Source organism: Gekko japonicus, unplaced genomic scaffold (assembly GCF_001447785.1).
Source record: "Gekko japonicus isolate JY-2015 unplaced genomic scaffold, Gekko_japonicus_V1.1 scaffold151, whole genome shotgun sequence".
Taxonomy (NCBI): Eukaryota; Metazoa; Chordata; class Lepidosauria; order Squamata; family Gekkonidae; genus Gekko; species Gekko japonicus.
The window spans coordinates 345,518-366,421 of record NW_015174277.1 but is presented as its reverse complement, the minus strand read 5'-3'; the positions used below and the strand labels follow the sequence as shown (position 1 = coordinate 366,421).

Here is a 20,904-nt window from a genome sequence, read left to right as displayed (position 1 = left end):
TTAATTTCAACATCACAGCACATTATGATCAGAGGAAGTCAGGAAATGGAGGAAGAAATGCATACACATAAGGAATGGAGGGACTACAAGAACCCAGAAAGTTCCCGATCCTCCAAGGAATGGTTTAGAGGACTATCTGAACTGAACTGGGTTAAAATGACCACATTAAGAAATGATGAGAGGAAATGTTACCATGCTTGCTTACATTACATTCAGGTTTTAGTAGCTTTTAAAAGGAATTTGAACTGAAATTTAAACATGGATTTAAAAAAATTAAATAGTTTACAATAAAACAATTAAAGCTTAATCAATTTATATCCACCCTGACAGTATGAATGGCAATTGCTTTTCTTTCCATAAAAGGATTACCATAGCATGCAAAGCAGGAATATGTTACCTTCATTAAGGTATATCAACAAATCAGTTTAGAACAATTAGATAAATTAAGGATCACCATCAAACAGAGACTAAAGGAAATCATTGTAAGGCAGAATCCACTTTTGCAACTTGAATAGTAAGTCACAAAATCACAGGCACTTCATAGCAGATAGCCTTGTCAACAACACTATTTTCATCAGACACTTCAGGAAAATGCTCTCTCTTCTAGGTGCTTGATTTTCTAAATTGCTCTTTAAGCTTCCTTATTGAGCCTTCAATTTCTGTGAAGGCCACATTCTGATTCCCTATAAAGAATACCAACCGATAAGTATATTCACCTTTACTTTTACACTAGAAAATGGTGACAAACTCATTTAACTTCTCTGCTGCCTTGCTGACCCTCAAATTCATGGCTATTTTATTCTATATTCAATCTTCCTGTTTTTATTATTTTTTTAAATTGTTTTAAGATAGTATTTCCTATTTTCCTTTATAACTTCCCCAATTAGCTAACAAATTTTTATGGTTTAGTTAACACTTAGGCTTTCAGATGGACAGTTTTAAACTACATAATTTGGAAGTAATGGATATAAAACTTTTCTAGGTTGGTAAAATAAATTTATTTGAACAATGTCCTTAAAGATTTTTATATGACTTCGGCTGTAACTTAAGGGATTCTTATTTTTTGGTTTAAAAGTCTGTCTTTTAGAATACTTTAACATTTCTGGAGGGGATACCAAGAAAGGTAAACCCCAAATGCTCTATCCAAAAATCTAACGTTACCTAACAACCTTTATTTAGTTCACTTTTTTTTGCTTCAATGGGGACTCAAAAAGGCTTTCATAGTGATTCTCTCCCCCACTGCTTAAGATGAGAGTGTGCTAATGTGCCCAAAGTTACAGCAAGATTCCAAGGTAGAGTGGGACTTCGAATCTGGGTCTCCCAGAGCTTAGCTAGATACTCTAAAACCCAGGGTCCCCAACTTTTATGAGTTTGCAGGCACCTTTGAAGTTCTGACACACTGTGGTGTCCACAACTGCTCTAACTAGTACACCATGCTGACTCTCTCTAATTCCCTTTAAAACTTTTAATTCAAATCTGGTAGTGGAAAGTGCTGCCAAGTCATAACCAACTTATGATGATCCCCCGTAAGGTTATCAAGGCAAGATAAATTCAAAGGTAGTTTGCCATCGTCTGCCTCTGAGTAGTGACCTTGGGCTGCCTTGATGGTCTCCGATCCAAACACTAACCTGGGCTGCTCTGCTTAGCTTCCAAGATTGGGCTAAACTTTAAAACCCTTTAAATCAACTCAGAGATTAACAATTAGTTGATTAACAATTTTCACTTGGGCTGATCCAAAAAATCTTGTTGAACAATTATTGTCTTGAGATCTCTAATTGCTATCAGTCCTCTTAAAAGAAACTTAAACAACAAAGACTCTAGGAGATACAGCAAGTACTCAGTCCAGAACTTGTCTAAACTCCAGCAAAAATATTTAAAATGAAACAGATTCAGTTCAACGACTGCCATCCAGCAGTATATTCAACATATATAAAATCTGGAACTTCACAATGTTTTAAAATCTGTATGAATCAAGAGAGCCCTCATATCATTTTAATATTCTATACATAGCACAAATACCACTCAAATTCATAACCAAACATGTACCCTCCAGGCACCTTAAAACAGGAACATATGATATGCTGAATTATTTCTCATACCATTCTCTAAAAAAGAACTCTTTTCAATCATTTCCATTAGTCTCTCATCCTCAAAGCCACATAGCAGAAGAATTATATATACTGCTACTCCATGCACAGTTATTCCAGTCTAAACCCAAAGAAGGGCAATGCCAAGGAATGTTCAAACTATCGCACAATTGCACTCATATCACACGCTAGCAAGGTCATGCTCAAGATCCTACAAGCTAGGCTTCAACAGTACGTGGATAGAGAACTACCAGAAGTACAAGCTGGGTTTCGAAGAGGTAGAGGAACTAGAGATCAAATTGCCAACATTCGCTGGATTATGGAGAAAGCAAGAGAGTACCAGAAAAATATCTACTTCTGCTTCATTGACTATGCTAAAGCTTTTGACTGTGTGGATCACAACAAACTATGGCAGGTCCTTAAAGAGATGGGAGTACCAGACCACCTCACATGTCTCTTGAGAAACCTGTATAAGGGCCAAGAAGCGACAGTTAGAACCGGATATGGAACAACTGATTGGTTCAGCATAGGAAAAGGAGTACGACAAGGATGTATATTGTCGCCTTGCTTATTTAATATATATGCAGAGTACATCATGCGAAATGCTGGCCTGGATGAATCACAAGCGGGAATTAAGATTGCTGGGGAAAAGATCAACAACCTCAGATATGCAGACGATACCACTCTAATGGCAGAAAGTGAAGAGGACCTAAAGAGCCTCTTGCTCAGGGTAAAAGAGGAGAGCGCAAAAGTGGGCTTGAAGCTCAACATCAAAAAAACTAAGATCATGGCATCCGGCCCCATCACTCCTTGGCAAATAGAAGGGGAAGTCGTGGAAGTAGTGACAGACTTCACGTTCCTGGGATCCCAGATCACCGCAGACTGTGACAGCAGCCATGAAATTAAAAGATTTCCTTGGGAGGAAAGTGATGGCGAACCTAAACAGCATGATAAAAAGTAGAGACATCACCCTGCCAACAAAAGTCCGCATGGTCAAAGCAATGGTATTCCCAGTAGTCATGTATGGCTGTGAGAGTTGGACTATAAGGAAGGCCGAGCGCCGAAGAATAGATTCTTTTGAACTATGGTGCTGGAGGAGACTCTTGAGAGTCCCTTGGACTGCAAGAAGAACAAATCAGTCAATCCTCAAAGAAATCAACCCTGACTGTTCCCTGGAAGGCCAGATAATGAAACTGAAGCTCAAATACTTTGGCCACCAAATGAGAAGGGAGCACTCACTGGAGAAGACCCTGATTATGGAAAGATTGAAGGTCAAAGAAGACGGGGACGGCAAAGGATGAGATGGTTAGACAGTGTCATAGATACAAACTTCAGAGGACGGCGGAAGACAGGAGGGCCTGGCGGGATCTGGTCCATGGGGTCGCGAAGAGTTGGACTCGACTGTGTGACTGAACAACAACAACAACAAAACCCACTAAAATCCATGGGTTTAGACTGCAATAACTCTAGCATTGTACTTTAGTCATTTACATGGAGATCAGAAGCAGAGGTCCCTATTCAACAGAAAGACTCTGGAAACCATAGTATCCATCTTGGTCTCAAGTATTTCTTTGGATAAACAAATCATAGATTAATGTGTTGATTTATGAAAGAGCATTTACTCACAGGCAGGTGGTTATTTATTTATGATACTTAAGGCTGCTCATTCTTCCCAACAAACAGTAGTTTAGCTTATCATAATCTGGAAATTTCACACATACTGCCAGGAAAAGCACCAGTCATGGTTAAGTAAAAGAAATTAGAACTATACTTACAAGTTTTGCTTGTTGAGCATTTACTGGATCTCCGTACTGTAGCAGTGCTTGAAACTGATTATTCTTTGTGAATGTGATTATTTTCAAAACTGCACCAAATTTAGAAAAGATCTGTTTTTTTAAATAAACGAAACAGAAATTAATAGAGCTCCACAAATGACAAAAGAACACTTCTTAACAAAACATGATCAATGTGATATAAACTGTTCCAAGTGAATTGGTGTGCCTTCATCAAACAATACTCCATGGCAATTGATTTCTCAGTACGGATTTTCTACCCCCAATGCCCCATCTACCAAAAATAAATGTCAGAACAGAGCACCTCAGGACTCTCAGATGTGTAGGAGTAAAAAGCAAATTGCTTCTAACTTGTTAATTACAGGCATTACATGCAAACCAGCAATAAATTTAGCCCTAATAGTTCAAAAACAAAAGTTTTCAATGGGTACAAGAACACAAGCTTTCTACTTTCCACTTTTTAATGCCAGTTTGGAGCCATCGTTCCCCCAATGTGTTTATATTTTAGCACCTTTGAACAGGACTTCTCTTCAATTACTTAGTGATTTGGTATTTCACAATGCGGTTTTTATTGTAAGCCACCTTGAGCAGGATTCTGAAGAGGCGGCATAGAAATAATCTAAACAAGTAAATAAATCTGCCCTCATACTGAAACATGAATCCTTCTGGGAGCAATATAATCTGGATAACTTCACCTAACTTCATGTTTCTAGTGTCAAAGCACAGTGGAACAAAGAGGAGCAGCACAACACTGCATCTCTCTCTTTATCAACTCTTCTGTCAAAGGGGGAAAGAAATCACCAAAAATGTGGGATGCTTCTCAAAAGTCCCAAATATGGGGCCGATTGTACACTTTTATCAGTTCAGTAGCACCTTACATCCACAATATACTATTTTCAGTTGTTCTTAGCCACAACAATATGAATACATTAGTCATCTTCATTTATGACACTGGAGGTTGTGTATGTGGCTTACAGCAAAATAACCACTTTTTCTTCCTTCAATACAGCAATATCCCTCATCCTTTTTAAAAAGAATTCCTCTTCCTTCCCTTATTGTTATATGACTACTTCCCATAGCAACATGAAAATACAATATGTGTAGTTAAAATGAGCAGAATACATCAAAAAGGAGATATTAAGTTTTTCCTCATATCCTGGGATCTATTTCTTTCCCCCTTCCACCTGGAGCAGAGTAAACAGTGGCAAGAATACTACTGTGCCAAGGAAAATAACATGTCTAGTTCCCTCACTTCCCTGTGAGCAACTAGTAGAATTTAGCTCATCATGACATGACATCGTACATTTCTCCACCCCCAGAGGCTGATAACAGAGACCATGAAAATGCAAGGCATTGTGACATTGCCACATGAGGCAAGCACTACCAGATGTTATGGGGGTAAAGACAGAAACAGACATTTCCAGCAAAAGTTATACTTGAAACATTACATTTGGGCTGGCCTTTGTTCGAACAGCAGAGAGAAAGACTTACTTGGTGGAGAACATCAAGGGTTACTGGGTAGTACATATTGTCAATAATTATTCTAAGAACAGGACTCTGAGCTGGAGTTACTGCACTCTCACTAACTGTAGTTCCACTTATGGGAGTATTTGTTGTTTGCACTGCGGTCACTGCCTGTAGAACAGCTTGAGCTCGCTAAATGTTAAAAAAGAGAGAGGAAAAATATTTAAAACAAGACATCAAGTGGGAGATGACTATATATTTAACAGCTTCTCCAAACTACCTTTGAACAATGAGAGACCGAACGAAATTGCTATAAATATTCCAATGTTTTCCCATCCTTATATGAGAGAATACTATGTCAGACCTTCATATTCATTTTATTCAATCTATATACCGAAGCACAGCAGGAATCTAACATTTGTTATCATGTAAAAGATTAATATTATGTAGAATAAAATCAATATGGATGAGGAGAAATCTCTGTATGTCTGGAGGTCTCATCTGCTGAATAAGCTGCAGCACTAAAATCAGCAGCAGAGAAGCTGTGGGTGTTGAACACTGTACTGGCTTCTTAGTAGTATAATAAGAACAGCCGCCCTATGATTGGCATTGTGTTCTGAACGTGAGCAGCAGTGGGCAATAAGAGCGCTTTAGAACAAGTTATTTTTATTAAGCACTTATGGATAATAGGATAATCAAAGCACAACAAGACCTTGTTTACAAAGTGTGTTTTTCTACCACCTCATTCCCACTGCAACCCCAAGCCCTCTTGAAAAGCCCATGGTAGGAATTGAAGAGGGGAGGGGAAGACTTAGTAACTAATGGGATGTGGCCCAGAGAGCTGCCATCCAAAGAAATCAAGGACCCCACTTTCTATAAGCAGAAGTGCCTTTCACTCACAAAATACCTTTAGACTGAATCAACCTGTCACCAGAACAGAAGTACATTTCAAAAATGTCCCTTCCATTCCACTTTTCCACAAGAGTTTCAGGTAACTTGGCAATTCTTATGCCAATAAATCTATTTTGTGCTGTAAACTCTACTGGAGACACTCAGAAATAAAGATCACGTCAAGCCTTGCAAACAAAACCCAAGAAAATTCATAGTTTATAAACATCGCATGATCTTTACATATTTGTAGCAGAAAACCACACATAATTAATACACTATTTCAACTGGGTTAGGAGATTTTGTCAAAGCATACAGGATGATTTTACATACTCTCCCCTTAAGAAGGCAAATATATCCATGTAACAAAAATGAAGTGTGCATGCCAAACAGAAAACATTATAAAGAATGACCACTACTATACATTCTGAAATTATTACCTGAGCTACAGTACATGTGAAGATCACACAATTTGCGTGATACTCCTCACAATGAAATGAGTAATAAGAGAGAGCAAAAGATCTGGTAAACACCATTTAGATCAAAATTAATTTTACATTAAGTGTTAAGTTATTTTGACAACACTTTGAAGCCAAAATACTGATTTTCCCATTAATAAATTTCAGAAAAATCTTAAAACCTAATCCAGCTCTAAATCAACAGTTAAGGGCCCTGAATGCAGTAAGCATCCCCAAATGTAATGAAAGATGCACTCAGTCAGTTTAATGAAGCATGGGTAGTAATCACAATGCAGCTATTTCTATCAGCTGAGTGAGCCTGCTTTTACACATGGATCTCCCTTTTTGGATGGTGGTACTTAGGTGCAACTTTGTTCTGAAATCAGCAGAAGTAGTTTCCTTTACTGCAGTACAACTGTCATTCAGTTATTGACTGTGCTTATTTTACAGGTCTCTGAAAGGCTGATTATAACCCCATGAGTTATATACATTCTTAGCTTTACTGTCTCTGAGCCTTCTGGCGGAGGGCGGTCTATAAGTTAAATAAATAAATAAATAAATAAATATACACACTCAAGTAGACAGATCTTCTACAATAAGTAAATAGAACTACACTGTGCACTGCAGCTATTCATTATATTATGTCAAAAGGACTATGTGACAGAAAGCATGCAGCTCAGAATAAACCCCGGAGAACTAGAAATGTAGTTTAGACATTTTCAAGTTATTTTCTGAAGAAAAAGCAAATATTTCTAAAATTTGCATTATACATTTGTTTCTTAGTTAATTTAATTCTAATTGCAAAATAATGGAGGCTGTTGCTAAATTTTTATATTATGCAATCAGAAGACGAGGCTTGAATAGTCAAGTGTAAGTGACTGATGCATCTTAGTATTTTCCCGTATTTCCATGATGTTTTGTGCTTTCATGCCAATAAAGGTTTTGTGTGTGTGTGTGTGTTAGTTAATGATGTAACATCATGAATTACAGAAAGCATCGAAGTTGTTCAGGGACATATTCTCTGGTTATAAACTGCAACACACATCCACAACCTATTTACACATAGCATTTGTAGGGGAACAGAAGCCTCACAACCCTGACTGGGAGCTGTTGACGTGAGTTCCATTGCCTCCGTCACCAACTGCTAAGGCAAGCTGTCCCTTTAAGGGTCTACTGAGCAGCAGCAGGAGAGTGAAGGTGGTGGTGGTTGTTCTTGCAGGAAGCTGGTCTTTTAAGGACTGTTCATCCACCACACAGCTGATGTGAATGGGCTGACCAACTTCCCCACATCTGGAGAATATACATTTGTCTCAACAAAAGGCTACAGTGTAATTAACTATTTTATAGTTTCCCCTTCATTGGAATCTCATGTTTTAGACTTCACTATTGGTGATTATATACTATTGGTGATTATATAATCAGTGACCATCTTCCACTTATTTTAACTCTCAATGTCAGCCCTTTTATTAGAACCCAATGTTATTTCCGACACCAACCTGACAAGCACTATCTATTGCCTAGGATCTCATGGAATGATAGCTCTATGAAAAACCCCCAACAATTACTCAAATCAAACCTATTTCTAAAGTACAGGTCCTCTTTAATTGATGCAAATAAACACTCATCAATGATCATAGCCTATAATTCTTTAACATCTCACATAGCTATGTCACTGGGCAAAGAACTTGAGAGTGGAAATAAGGGGGAGTAGTAGACCTATAAATGGCTGGTTTGATAGGGAACGTAGATACTTAAAAACCCAATTACACAATGTCTTTAGACAATACTGTGACTCTGCTGACCCATATTTTCTGATAGAATACTTTAAACTTAAGGGCCAGCTACAACCGAGTATGAACAGAAAGAAGATTGAATATATTAATGCACAATGGGAACAATTATACCAGGCCACGACTTTAAATAATACAAAAAAAAATTCTGGGCCATAGTCTCAGGGGCATGCCCCTCTATGTCTGCTATTTCTCCCCAAGTGTGGTTTCAATATTTTTCGACATTATTCCATCAGGATGATATCCGCACTATGGAACCCTCAGATTTTCTGTCTGAGGACTTACCTGACTGGCCTCCTGTAACACCCGACAAAATAAAAGAACTGATTGGCCAATTAAAACCAGGAAAAGCAGCTGGTCCTGATATAATTCTACCTGAAATTTTAAAACTGGACCCTGATTGGTGGGCTGCCCCCCTTGCATCTTTTTTCACAATGATTAACAAATCTGGCCTTATTGCTGATGCATAGTTAAATGCAATTGTGGTCCCAATTGACAAAAAAGGCAATTGCTCAATTCCTTCCAACTATAGACCAATCAGCCTGCTTTCCGTAATGGGAAAACTATATGCCAAACATTTACTATCTAAGCTTACCATATGGATGACAGAACAGAGAGTCCTAGGCCTGGAAAAGCTGGGATTTTGTAAAGGGAAAACTACTTTAGACCATTGCATTGTATTAGAGCACCTGATTAACAAGTATGTAAAAAGAAGCAATGCAAAATTACACGCACAATGTAAATTAGCAATAAATATGGCCAACATCAATGCCTCTGCTATTTCCCGATTCTTCTACACCAGGGGCAATCAATTTGGTCTTCAAGGCCAAAGTAATTCCCCAACTCATGTATGGTAATCCAATATGGATAAGCACACTTAATGGCACCACTGAACGTGTTCAATCTAAATTTCTTCGAAAGATCATGGGAATGCCACACTGTGTACCTTAATGCAGCCTTATGGCTAGAAAACTGGGTTAAACTCTGTGGAATCTGGCTTATGACAGTAAAATATTGGCTGCGTTTACACTACAGTGTAGACCAAGGGAGCCTTAAACAACAAATGCTCACAGAGTCAAACATGTCCAACTGGCTATTACACATTGAGAATAAAATAGCTGCCATGGGTATCCCACTGGACTCACTGTTTATGCTCCCTTTCACGGGCGCTTTTCAGATGCTTAAACACAGAGTACTTGACATTGAAACACAAAGGCTATACAGCTTAGCCAACAAATCTTGTTCCCCTCTGAACTTAGAGATCCCCCACACGGTAGGCCGAATGGCCCCATACTTATCTGTTATACAAGCACCACAACAGCGCAGAGCTTTTTCTCTAGCAAGATTCAATGTAATGCCATCAGCAATCTTGGATGGGAGATACAACAACATAGTATACATGGCCAGACTTTGCCATTGTAACTCTGGATGCATTGAGACAGTTTCACATATCTGTTTGCATTGTCAATTTTATGTAGACATACGTTTTAGATATTTAAACTCTGTTTTAGCCAACATGACGGACCTTCCTGATGCTTTAAAAGGATACCGTCTTTTGAATGACTCTGCTCCTGAAATATCAAGGAAGGTAGCCATGTTTCTACAATCAGCTATGAAGCTACGACAGGAAAAACCGAGTAATACCTTGTAACAAATTGTTTTATGCAACATTATGTAATATGCTTGGCTCTATATGTATGGTTTTATATGATTTTATATGTATAAACCTCTTTTTTATAGTAACCTTCTTTTAAGGTATTGTTTTATGCCAATAAAGGCTGACTGACTGACACACAGCTGATGCTGGGGAACCTCAGGAAGACAGGCGTGGCAGCATATCACCTGGGGAAAGGCCAGTGCTGCATCAGGAGAGTGTCCCACTGGCTGCAATAACCCCCTTCCATCTCATGCTGAGGCTAGCTTTCCCTTCTGAGGGCTGGGGGTAGTCAGGGGGATGGGAATCCCCTAGCTCAATCTTGCCAACATGTATAATCTTGGTTTTAGTTAAATCTGATTGTTGAGCAATGACTGTTTTTAAATTCCTCCTAACTAGGCCTATTTGTTGCAAAATTCATTGTTGCTATAAAACCACACAATTATCTAATGTTATGGTGCTTCTGAGTTTCAAGATAGTGTTGGCACAATTTCAAGAAACTGATGTCCAACAACCCTCTCTGAAAAAAATCAGTGGAACATAAGCAAACAGTAGAGGCTCTAGCATATCACTGATTTCAGTGGGACTGAGATATCCTCAACTTTCTCCAGGTTATATGCAATAACTTTCAATTAAAACACTATTTCACCAATAATATCCTAACCAAAATGGTTACAAATCTACTAGGTATCATCATGGGTATTAATTTAAGTACTTTAAATTTTTGATCTTGTGAAGGCGTAATGAGAAGCTATGCTTACTTAGCTCACATTGAGTTGAATTGATTTCAAAAGGACTTGCTCCCAGCTAACTTGTGTTTAAGGATAAAGGTTATTTCCCACTCTCCTTAAGCATAGCCATTGGAGCCTTTCTTGATTGATTTTCTCACACACTGACCCTCTTTACATCTTTTGCGACTATGAGTCCTAATATTTCAACAACTGCAGGAATTTTCATCCACCGCTATGCAAGTTTTATGCTAGCTCAAAGCCTTTATGCAAACCAAACTGACCATGTTTTCTCCATCAAATCATAAAACTGCTATTTAATTACTAATTAGGGTTTTTTTGGGGGGAACACCCACAGTATTTTTCGGGTTCAGGTATAATAAACTCAAAAAATCTTGGAATTTCCCGATGTTCCCAAATCCCAATACCAGTATGGTATTCAGTTTCAGTAAATATTCAGGAAAGCCTAATTTTTTTGGCTCCATTATACCCTATGGGGAACATTATACTCAATGGTCTCCATAGGCTATAATGGAGAATTGATCCAGGGTTATCTGGGGCTTGGGGGAGATGTTTTTTGAGGTAGATGCACCAAATTTGCTGCATAGCTGCTGGTGCCTCTCCTCAAAAAAACCCCCAAGTTTAAAAAAGAGTGGACCATGTGGTCCAATTCTATGGGCCCCAAAGATGGTGCCTCCACCCTCCATTGCTTTCAATGGAGGAAAAAAGGCATTGCGGTGCCTTTAAATGCCTTCTTCAAGCCACATGACTCTGCGGAGAGAGTCTGAAGGCATTTTAAAGTGCTCGCAGTCCCTTTAACATTTTCTCCAAGTGGCAAGTTCACGCGGAAGGCATTTAAAGGCACTGTGATCCCTTTATATGCCTTTCAAATTTGGCTGTCTGACAGCCCCCAAAATCCTGAATTTTAGATAGCCGAAATGCAGCCCCATTTGGTAACTGGTAAGGTATTTTCCGGGTATTTTTTCAGCTCAGTTTATGCCAAATGCACACCCCTAGTACTAATGAAATGGTCCAAGAAGAGGAAAATAAGTAGAGTGAAAGATGGCGGCATTGCGGGGAGCTGCTTGTGCTCACGCTTCCGCAACCGACTGAGCTTGAGACTGAACTGGAGCACGATAACAACAAATGCACTGGGCGTAGAAAATGCGAAAGAAGTGCCCGGTAACTGACGCAGGGTGTGGGGGGAGAAATCACCCCTTATTGTGCTACCTTCTCTGGTACGTTCCCGGCTTGGTACAGTGCTCCAGGCTGGCCTACTCAACAAGGGCTCCATTGCTCACCCCCCCCCAGTCTGGAGTAAGCCCTCTAATGGCCCCAGATGAGTGATTGACAGCTGTGCAGCCCTAGCTCCGACGACACGGTGGCCATCTTGGGGCTGTAGTTGGAGTGGAGACTCCCCAGCAGCGACTGAGTGCACGGCGGCGGCGGTAGTGACAGCGGCAGGCCCATGGACAACGGTGGGAGAGCTGGGGGAGAGTTTCCCCCTTCCTCGGAGCCCCCCCCACCAGCTAGAAATTGAGACAACACAACTGCGGGCAGCCATGGGCTCACGACGGCTGAGACGGCAGCTACTGCCGGGTTGCTGCAACATTGGGGGCTGCGGAATGATATAAACCACGGTGGAGCTGCTGCGGGGGAGCCGGACGGGAGGAGCGGAGATCGATGATGGGAACTAGACCCCTTTGCTGAGGTATAAGAACTGGACGAGCAGGGGGGCCTTGAACAACCAAGGAGCAGAACTCACAGCCGGTAAGAGACTGGAAGCGCCCCTAGTGGCTGGCCTATAATAACAATCAGCAGAGAAGGATGCTGCAGTTCTCCCTTCTATCCCTACAGAGGTGGAACCAGAAGGAACTGAAGCTCTAACGGGCATGCAGTAACTCCTGTATAGTGCTGATTGGGGGGGGGGAGATTGGATGCAGAATAGCCGATTAGAAGGAAACTTCTTAGGGGGGAGGGCTGAGAGGCTTTAGCTGGCTAGGATACTGCCCTGCTAAAAGGATGTAAATTATTGAGTATTGTGTGATTTGGTTGCTAGGCTGATGAATTTGGTAGTAATCTGTATATCAGTAGTAGTTTAGGATAGGTTGTCTCGGGCTTCATAGTTAATGACTGCCTTGAATTTTGATGAATTATATAGCAATCAGTAGAGGTTAATATTTTATACAGCAGGACGGCATTCGGTTTATCAGCATCAGCACCAGAAGCGGTAGCTGCTATTAGCGCTCACATAGAAAGATCAGCTCAGTTAACTAGCCCGTCAGCGGTCTGAGGCCAGTGCAAAGACTGACTGGTGCGGCGATACTTGGGCAACAGATTCCAGTGCTCCTGGGGAGGGGAGAGTACAGTGGCGGGCCCAGGCAAAGAGTCAAGGGAAGCATGCTGAGAAACAGAATGGCTTGGCGCCCTTCCAACCTGCGACCCATCCCGAACATTGTTGGCAGTGGAGCTAGGACTGAAAAACCCCTTCCGACATTGGTTTTGTGCAACGCCAGGTCTATAAATAATAAGACCACAGTCCTTCGGGACTCCTTTCTGGAACAGAAGTTAGACCTGGCATGCGTGACCGAGACCTGGGTGCAGGAAGGGGAGATCATAGCTCTCTCCCAACTTGCCCCACCTGGGCTCTCGGTCCTACACCAATCACGTACTAGGGGGCGGGGGGAGTGGCTATTTTCATTCTGGAGGCTTACTTCTTCAGGGCACTCCCGCCGTTGGAGATCACGGGCATTGAGTGTGTTGGCCTGGTGCTGGAGGCTGAGGAGTTTGGCAATCTGACTGGTGTACTGGCCGCCTAACGCACCGGCCAGTAGCCTGCCGTCCCTGATGAAGGCCGTATCAGGTTGAGCGTTGGAGCCCCCTAAACTGTTGGTCTTGGGTGATTTCAACATCCACGCCAATGATGCGGCTTTGAGTCAGGCTTTGTCGTCCATGGTGGCGCTGGGACTCTCCCAATTTGTAACAACCCCCATGCATCAGGCCGGACACACGCTCGATTTGGTCTTCACAGCTGGGTTGATAGTGGACTGGATTGCTGCTTCAGCAGTACCATGGTCGAACCACTATGCCCTGAAGGCCCATCTGAATGTTCCACTTCAACCCTGTTTAGGCGGCGAGCAGATTTTAGCTCGCCCGCGGAGCCAAATGGACCTTGTACGGCTTCATATGGCTCTGTGGGATCCGATGTCCCTGGTGGCTCGTTGGATGAGCTTGTGGAGGACTGGCATAGCCGACTCTCTACAGCCATCGACGAGATCGCTCCCCAGCTGGCTCCCTGGTATACCCAGGAGCTGCGGCTTATGAAGCGAGAGCTGAGATGGCTAGAGAGACGGTGGCATTGCGACGAGGCAACAAGAGCATCTTACAGGACGCTTATGAGATCCTATGAGATGGCAGCCAAGGCCACTAAGAGAGAATTCTATGTGGCCGCGATTGCATCTGCGAGCTCACACCCAGCCCAATTGCTTAGAACGATTCGGACTTTACCAGTTCTGCCACGGGGCAGGCAAAATGCTAGGGAATTGGATATTGGCTGTGAGGCATTTGCGAGCTATTTCGCAGATAAAGTCTTGGCGCTCCGCCACAACCTCCCCGCCACAGTTGAAACAGTAAGTGAACTCAAGGCCCCTTCCAAGTCGATTCTGGGTTTGGATTGTTTTAGCCCGCTCAGCCTGGGCCACGAGGGGTTTTGAGGTGCCCTAAGGGAGATTGTCAACAAGTCCCTCTCTGAGGGGCGGTTACCGAGAGCACTCAAGGAAGCGATGGTCCGCCCTCTCCTGAAAAAACCAACCTTGAATCCGGCCAAAGTGGCCAACTATCGGCAGGTTTCCAATTTGCCCTATCTGGGCAAATTAATTGAGAGAGTGGTGGTGACACAGTTACAGGGTTTCCTGGATGACACTCCTATCCTAGATCCCTCCCAGTCTGGCTTTCGCCCAGGTCATGGGATGGAAACAGCGCTGGTCGCCCTTACTGACGACCTCCGGAAGCATCTGGATTGAGGTGGTGTGGCAGTACTGTTGTCAGACCTGTCGGCTGCGTTCGACGCGGTCGACCACCAGTTGCTGACCCACCGCCTCACTGACATAGGGAATGGGATATAGGGGATTGCCGTACAGTGGCTTGCTTCTTTTCTCCAGGGTTGGGGACAAAGGGTGGCGTTAGGGGAACAGCAGTCCTGAAGACACCCACTTGAATGCGGTGTGCCTCAGGGGACAGTGCTTTCCCCAATGCTCTTTAACATATACATGCGCCCTCTTGCCCAGAGGAATGGGCTAGGGTGTCATCAGTATGTGGATGACACCCACCTCTATCTGATGTTGGGCGGCCAGTCGGACTCCAGTCCGGAAGATCTGAACCAGGCATTGCAAGCCATGGCTGGTTGGCTCAAACTGAGCCGGCTGAAACTAAACCCAGTGAAGACGGAGGTCCTGTGCCTGAGTCGGGGTGGTCTGGGGATGGGGATCCTTCTCCTGGCCTTCAATGGGGCGCCTCTGGTGCCGGCGCCGGAGGTCAGGAGTTTGGAGTGCTCCTGGATCCCTCCTTAACTATGGAGACCCAGGTGGCAGCTGATTCCCTTCCTCGACTGGCTGATTCGGCAGTTGGTTCCCTTCCTCGACCGTGATGACCTGGCTACAGCGATTCATGAGGCAGTCACATTGAGATTAGACTACTGTAACACTCTCTACATGGGGCTGCCCTTGTCGCAAATCTGGAAACTGCAGCTACTGCAGAATGCTGCGGCCAGGGTTTTGATGGGCCTCCCTAGATGGGAGCACATCCAGCCTGCGCTGAGAGCACTGCACTGGCTGCCATTGGCATACCAAATTCGCTTCAAGGTGCTGGTACTCACCTTTAAAGCCCTATATGGCCAGGGTCCAGCATCCCTAACTATATCCTAACTATAAATACACTAACTATAAAATCCTAACTATAAATACACATTGATGGGGTCTGAACTGGTAGAGACTGACTAAGAGAGAGATCTTGGAGTCATAGTAGAAAATTCAATGAAAATGTCAAGACAGTGTGTGACTACAATAAAAAAGGCCAACGCTATGCTGGGGATTATTAGGAAGGGAATTGAAAATAAATCAGTCAGTATCATAATGCCCCTATATAAATTGATGGTACGTTCTCATTTGGAGTACTGTGTACAGTTCTGGTCACCACACCTTAAAAAGGATATTATAGCATTGGAAAAAGTGCAGAAAAGGGCAACTAGAATGATAAAAGGGTTGGAACACTTTCCCTATGAAGAAAGGTTAAAGCACTTGGGGCTCTTTAGCTTGGAGAAATGACGGCTGAGGGGTGACATGATCAAGGTTTATAAGATTATGCATGGGCTAGAGCAGGTCGAGAAAGAGGTATTTTTCTCCTTTTCTCACAATACAAGAACTCGTGGGCACTCCATGAAATTGCTGAGCGGTCAGGTTAGAACAGAGAAAAGGAAGTACTTCTTCACCCAGAGAGTGATTAACACATGGAATTCACTGCCACAGGAGGTGGTGGCGGCTACAAGCATGGACAGCTTCAAGAGGGAACTGGATGAATATATGGTCCCTCAGTGGCTATTAGCCACAAGGTATAGATAGGAACTCTCAGACTAGGGTAAGTGATGCACTGTATTCTTGGTGCTTGGGAGGGGGGCAACAGTGGGAGGGCTTCTAGTGTCCTGGCTCCACTGATGGACCTCCTGATGGCACCTGGTATTTTTGGCCACTGTGTGACAGAGTGTTGGACTAGATGGGCCATTGGCCTGATTCAACATTGGCTTCTCTTATGTTCTTATACCTGAGGGACCGCCTTTCCCCACACATACCCCAGAGAGCACTACAGTTGGGGTCACAACATCGGCTAGTGATTCCAGGCCCCAGGGAGGCCAGGCTCGCTGCAACCAGGGCCAGGGCCTTCTCAGTGGCGGCTCTTACCTGGTGGATTGAGCTCCTGGAGGAGACGGAGCTCTTCCGCCAGGCTTTTAATTAGGAGCCACCGCTACCACTATGACCAACTATAATCGTTAGTGACAGCAGGATAGTGGGTTGGCCCTATACGAAGATTGAGCCATAACACCGTGATGGATCAATCACTGCTGAATCGGGACCTTGTGTTACATTTACAGTACACCATCTAAATGCAATTGAAGCACTAACATGACTGAGCACTTTAATTGTAAAATATGGTTGTTTTTATCTTGTCTTATATGTTTTTATATTTGGCACATGGTGCCCTAAACTGTGAGCTGCCCTTAGCCCGTTTGCGCAGAGGGCGGGATAGAAATATAATGAAATAAATAAATAAATTGCACAGCTTCTTATATTCAAATGAGTGGTAACAACAGGAAAATTATGACCAAGAAAGCTGACATACTCTGAAGCTTTAGGATGGCATGGCATCTAATCCATCCTTTTAGATGAATACAATGGAATAATTATATGCTTTGTTTTAAACTATATGATATTGTTTTACCTGGCACTTGGTGCCCCTGTTAGCCGCCCTGAGCCTTCGGGAAAGGGCGGGATATAAATGCGAAAAATAAAATAAAATAAATAAATAAATAAATAACTGAGTTATTCAAATTTCAGCATCAGTGTCATTTAACCAGACCTCTGAAACGGCTCTGTTTTTCAGATTACCACAAAACAAACACCATCCCCAAATATTATCACATTTAACTGGCACAGTTGCTGGCAAAGAAAATCTAATACCAAGACATTTTTAAATAAAATATCTGCTGTAAACTGGCCCCAAAAGGTGAAGTGAACATTTCAAATGGCACACTAGCCAACACTTATCAAGAGAAGAACAGTCCTAAAAACTATTGCTCATTATAGCACTGTAAGTATGATCAAGGAAAGAACACAAGAAATGCACATGAAGATATCATCATTTGACATACAATGGGTCAGTGCTTTAACATTTTTCATAGGAAACAGTAACATCAAATGCTTAAAAAGATCTTTCAAGTTAGAACCTGTAGGAGCAGTAGTTTCCCTGTTCAAGTAAGAATGCTGTCTTGATCTAAAAGAATAGGTTCTAAAAGTCTGAGATCAAATAACTGTATTTTCAGTTATTTCCCGGGGTGAGTATGAATATATTTTTTCAGTAACTGCATTTATGGGAAGAGCAGATCAAATAAACTGAGGTTACAAGTACCATGAAATTTAAACAGATTATTTTAACACACTAGAAATAAGGGTTCATATTACATACAAGGAGGCAGAAAGTTTCTTTTATGGGTAAACCTAAGTTTTTAATCTAAAAACATTATTATAGCCTTTAGTTTGTCCCCCCCCCAAATCAAACATTATTAGATTTTTTTCACACTAAACAAGTCTTCAATATGCAATTTCACAACAAAACCCAAACACAGCACAAGCTCACTGGCATATGTATATACATTAGTAATCACTACAAAATTAAGTGTAATCCTTATGAAATGCACATATTACCTGGTTCAGTGTATTATCAGTCTTTAATTCTTTATGATTTGAATACTGGATATAAATGGGTTGATTACGAAGGTGAGGCGTCACAGCAGAATAATAATTAACCATAGTGATAGCAGCTTCTTCTGTTGCTAGTTCCAAAAAAGCCTATAATGAAAAGTTTAAAAGAATTTTGCAATAAATAATAATGAAGTATTTATATGCTATTTCTGAATCTGCTGGTCACTCAAAATTCAAAGCTTAAATTATAGAGAACTACACATGTATATAAAGGCATTGGGAACTGGCAAATGGTGCACAGAATGCCAAAAAGACAATAACAGCCTCTCTACTCTGTAAAGTTTATTGAAATAGGCATGCTCTGTTCTCAGCATTCCCACAGAGGGCAAAGTAGAGGGAGAAAGAGTTAGTTAGAACCCTGACAGTTAAGGCTGCCAGCTCACTCCCAGCTACGTTTGATAACAAAACCTGAAGAAATTTCAAAGAGCAGGGGGTGAGAAGAGAATCCTACCAGCTGTTTTCAGAGAGAAAAGGACTTTTACACAAACTCTCATTCTCACAACTGGAGAAGCAGGAATAAGATGCTGGCATGACAAAAGTTAGTCAGGATTGACAGAAACCAGTACTAGCCTAGCTAAAGTGATGAGCATAAAAATGACCAAGCACCAGCATTCCAACTCCCAGCACAATGAAAAAGGGGTAATGATAACGTATCATGCCTATCACCAGCCACTGTAGTGTAGTGATTAGTGTGTCAGACTAGGACTGGTAATCCTCAGTCTGCTGCAAAGTTCAGTTGATTCACCTGAGTGAGGATATTCCATGGTACCAGCAGAATCTGTTCTGGCTTCTAGTAGTTGCCAATCTTGCCTCCACAAAACACAGTACCTAGAGTAGGTTTCATCACTGGTTTAAATTATGGGTGGAAAGATTTCAGCATGATTCTAGGAAAACCCTTTTAACAATCAGGGTGGTTCAGTGGTGGAATCAGTTAGCCTGGGATCTGGTGGGTTCTCCCTCCTCGGTGGTTTTTAAGCAGAGGCCAGATGACCATTTGTCAGGGATGTTTTAGGTTATTCTATATTGAGCAGGGGGGCTAGAGTAGATGGTCTGTGGGCCTCTTCCACCTATTTAATCTTATGATTCTAGGTTTAAAATGGTAGCCTGAGCAGGGTTTCCCTGGAAGCTGTTTAGTGTATGGGGAAGGTCATATGACAGAAGATGCATCTTGAGACTTCCCACCTGCCTTTTCACAGCTTGGGAAAGCAAAATTAAACCCCTTTATTAAAGATAATAATCCAGATGGTATCTTTATGGCTAGTTCCCCCAAATGCTCTCTATAAGTAGTAGGGCAAAGTTGTGCGTTTCTTTTTCAAAACAGCAGCCCTCAGTGGGGATCCAGATTTATATATCTTGTCATAGATACATATTGATATTAGAGGCCTGTGAGATAATGTGGTTTTCCTAAGTCTGAGCTAAAGCCAGAAGGCAGACTAGCCTATCAAAAAAGCTCACAGGATGGTGAAACTGGATTTTGCATCAGCACACAAGGTTTCATTGTTTGTGTAATCAAAGTTTACTTTACCTAGAAATACTGTTTATTAAACAGAGATTATTCTGGTAGCTTTGCAGAATCTATGCTGATAAAAAACCCAAAAGCTTTCCATAGGTGAAAGTACTGATTAAAAGTACTCGGGGGGGGGGGGGGGAGAGATAAAATATGAAACAGAGCTATTCCCCTAAAACTAGTCATTCAGTTTCTTAAAGAATTGAAGAATCTTTTCCTGAAATTAATATGTAAATATGTTGGCAGGCAGAAGTTGTTCAGGCTGCATGCTCAAGAACAGACTAATTAAAAGTATTTACTAATCCTTCTCCAAGTTGATTGCGTCCTACAAACACATATCTGTAATTTTATAATACGCAATATGAAAGATGATGTGTGTGATTTTGCAATACCATGGGATCATACAAGGCTGAAAAAAGCTAATACTTGTCAGCAATTCTTAGATAAAACCCTCTGAATAAACTAAATCATGGTTATCTTTGTGATCTGCAAAACCAAACAAAGGTTTAGTGGAAAAGAGGGCCAATATTAAAACCCATTGATAAAAAGAAGTACATGTATTTATTAATAATATCAAGTTAAAACATATATAGGGGCCCAATTACAGACAATATACATAAACCATAATCATAACCAGGGCTAAAAAAATGACCTGACGCGTTTCGGCCGGATCGGCCTTCCTCAGAGGCCATACAAGTGTGGCTAGATGGTAAATAGTTACACTCATAAAACACAATCAAAAATGTATACAAAATATAATTTCAATTAGGACCATAAAGGAAATTGTTCAGTAAAAACATACCCAGGCACAAAGTGAATATGCGCATACAATCTTTTTAGTGCAATCACTAGCCCAGTAGATATAAAATCAACCTATGGTCCACAAATAACCTTCTTAGATTGTGTTGCCACAATAATTACAAGTAAACACTGCTGCCCCTATATATGTTTTAACCTGATATTATTAATAAATACATGTACTTCTTTTTATCAATGGGTTTTAATA

At 41.6% G+C, this 20,904-nt stretch overlaps 1 protein-coding gene across 2 annotated transcripts in view; it reads right to left on the bottom strand.

Moving 5' to 3' along the window:
- PTBP2 (polypyrimidine tract binding protein 2) overlaps positions 1 to 20,904 on the bottom strand; it is an 84,538-nt gene that overhangs the window by 27,882 nt on the left and 35,752 nt on the right. For both annotated transcript variants that reach the window (XM_015423792.1, XM_015423793.1), the window contains exons 5-7: positions 18,335 to 18,478; positions 5,372 to 5,536; positions 3,863 to 3,973 (exon numbers count right to left, since the gene is read on the bottom strand). In XM_015423792.1, the coding sequence (XP_015279278.1) occupies positions 3,863 to 3,973; positions 5,372 to 5,536; positions 18,335 to 18,478 (420 nt within the window). The remainder of the gene's footprint in view (positions 1 to 3,862; positions 3,974 to 5,371; positions 5,537 to 18,334; positions 18,479 to 20,904) is intronic.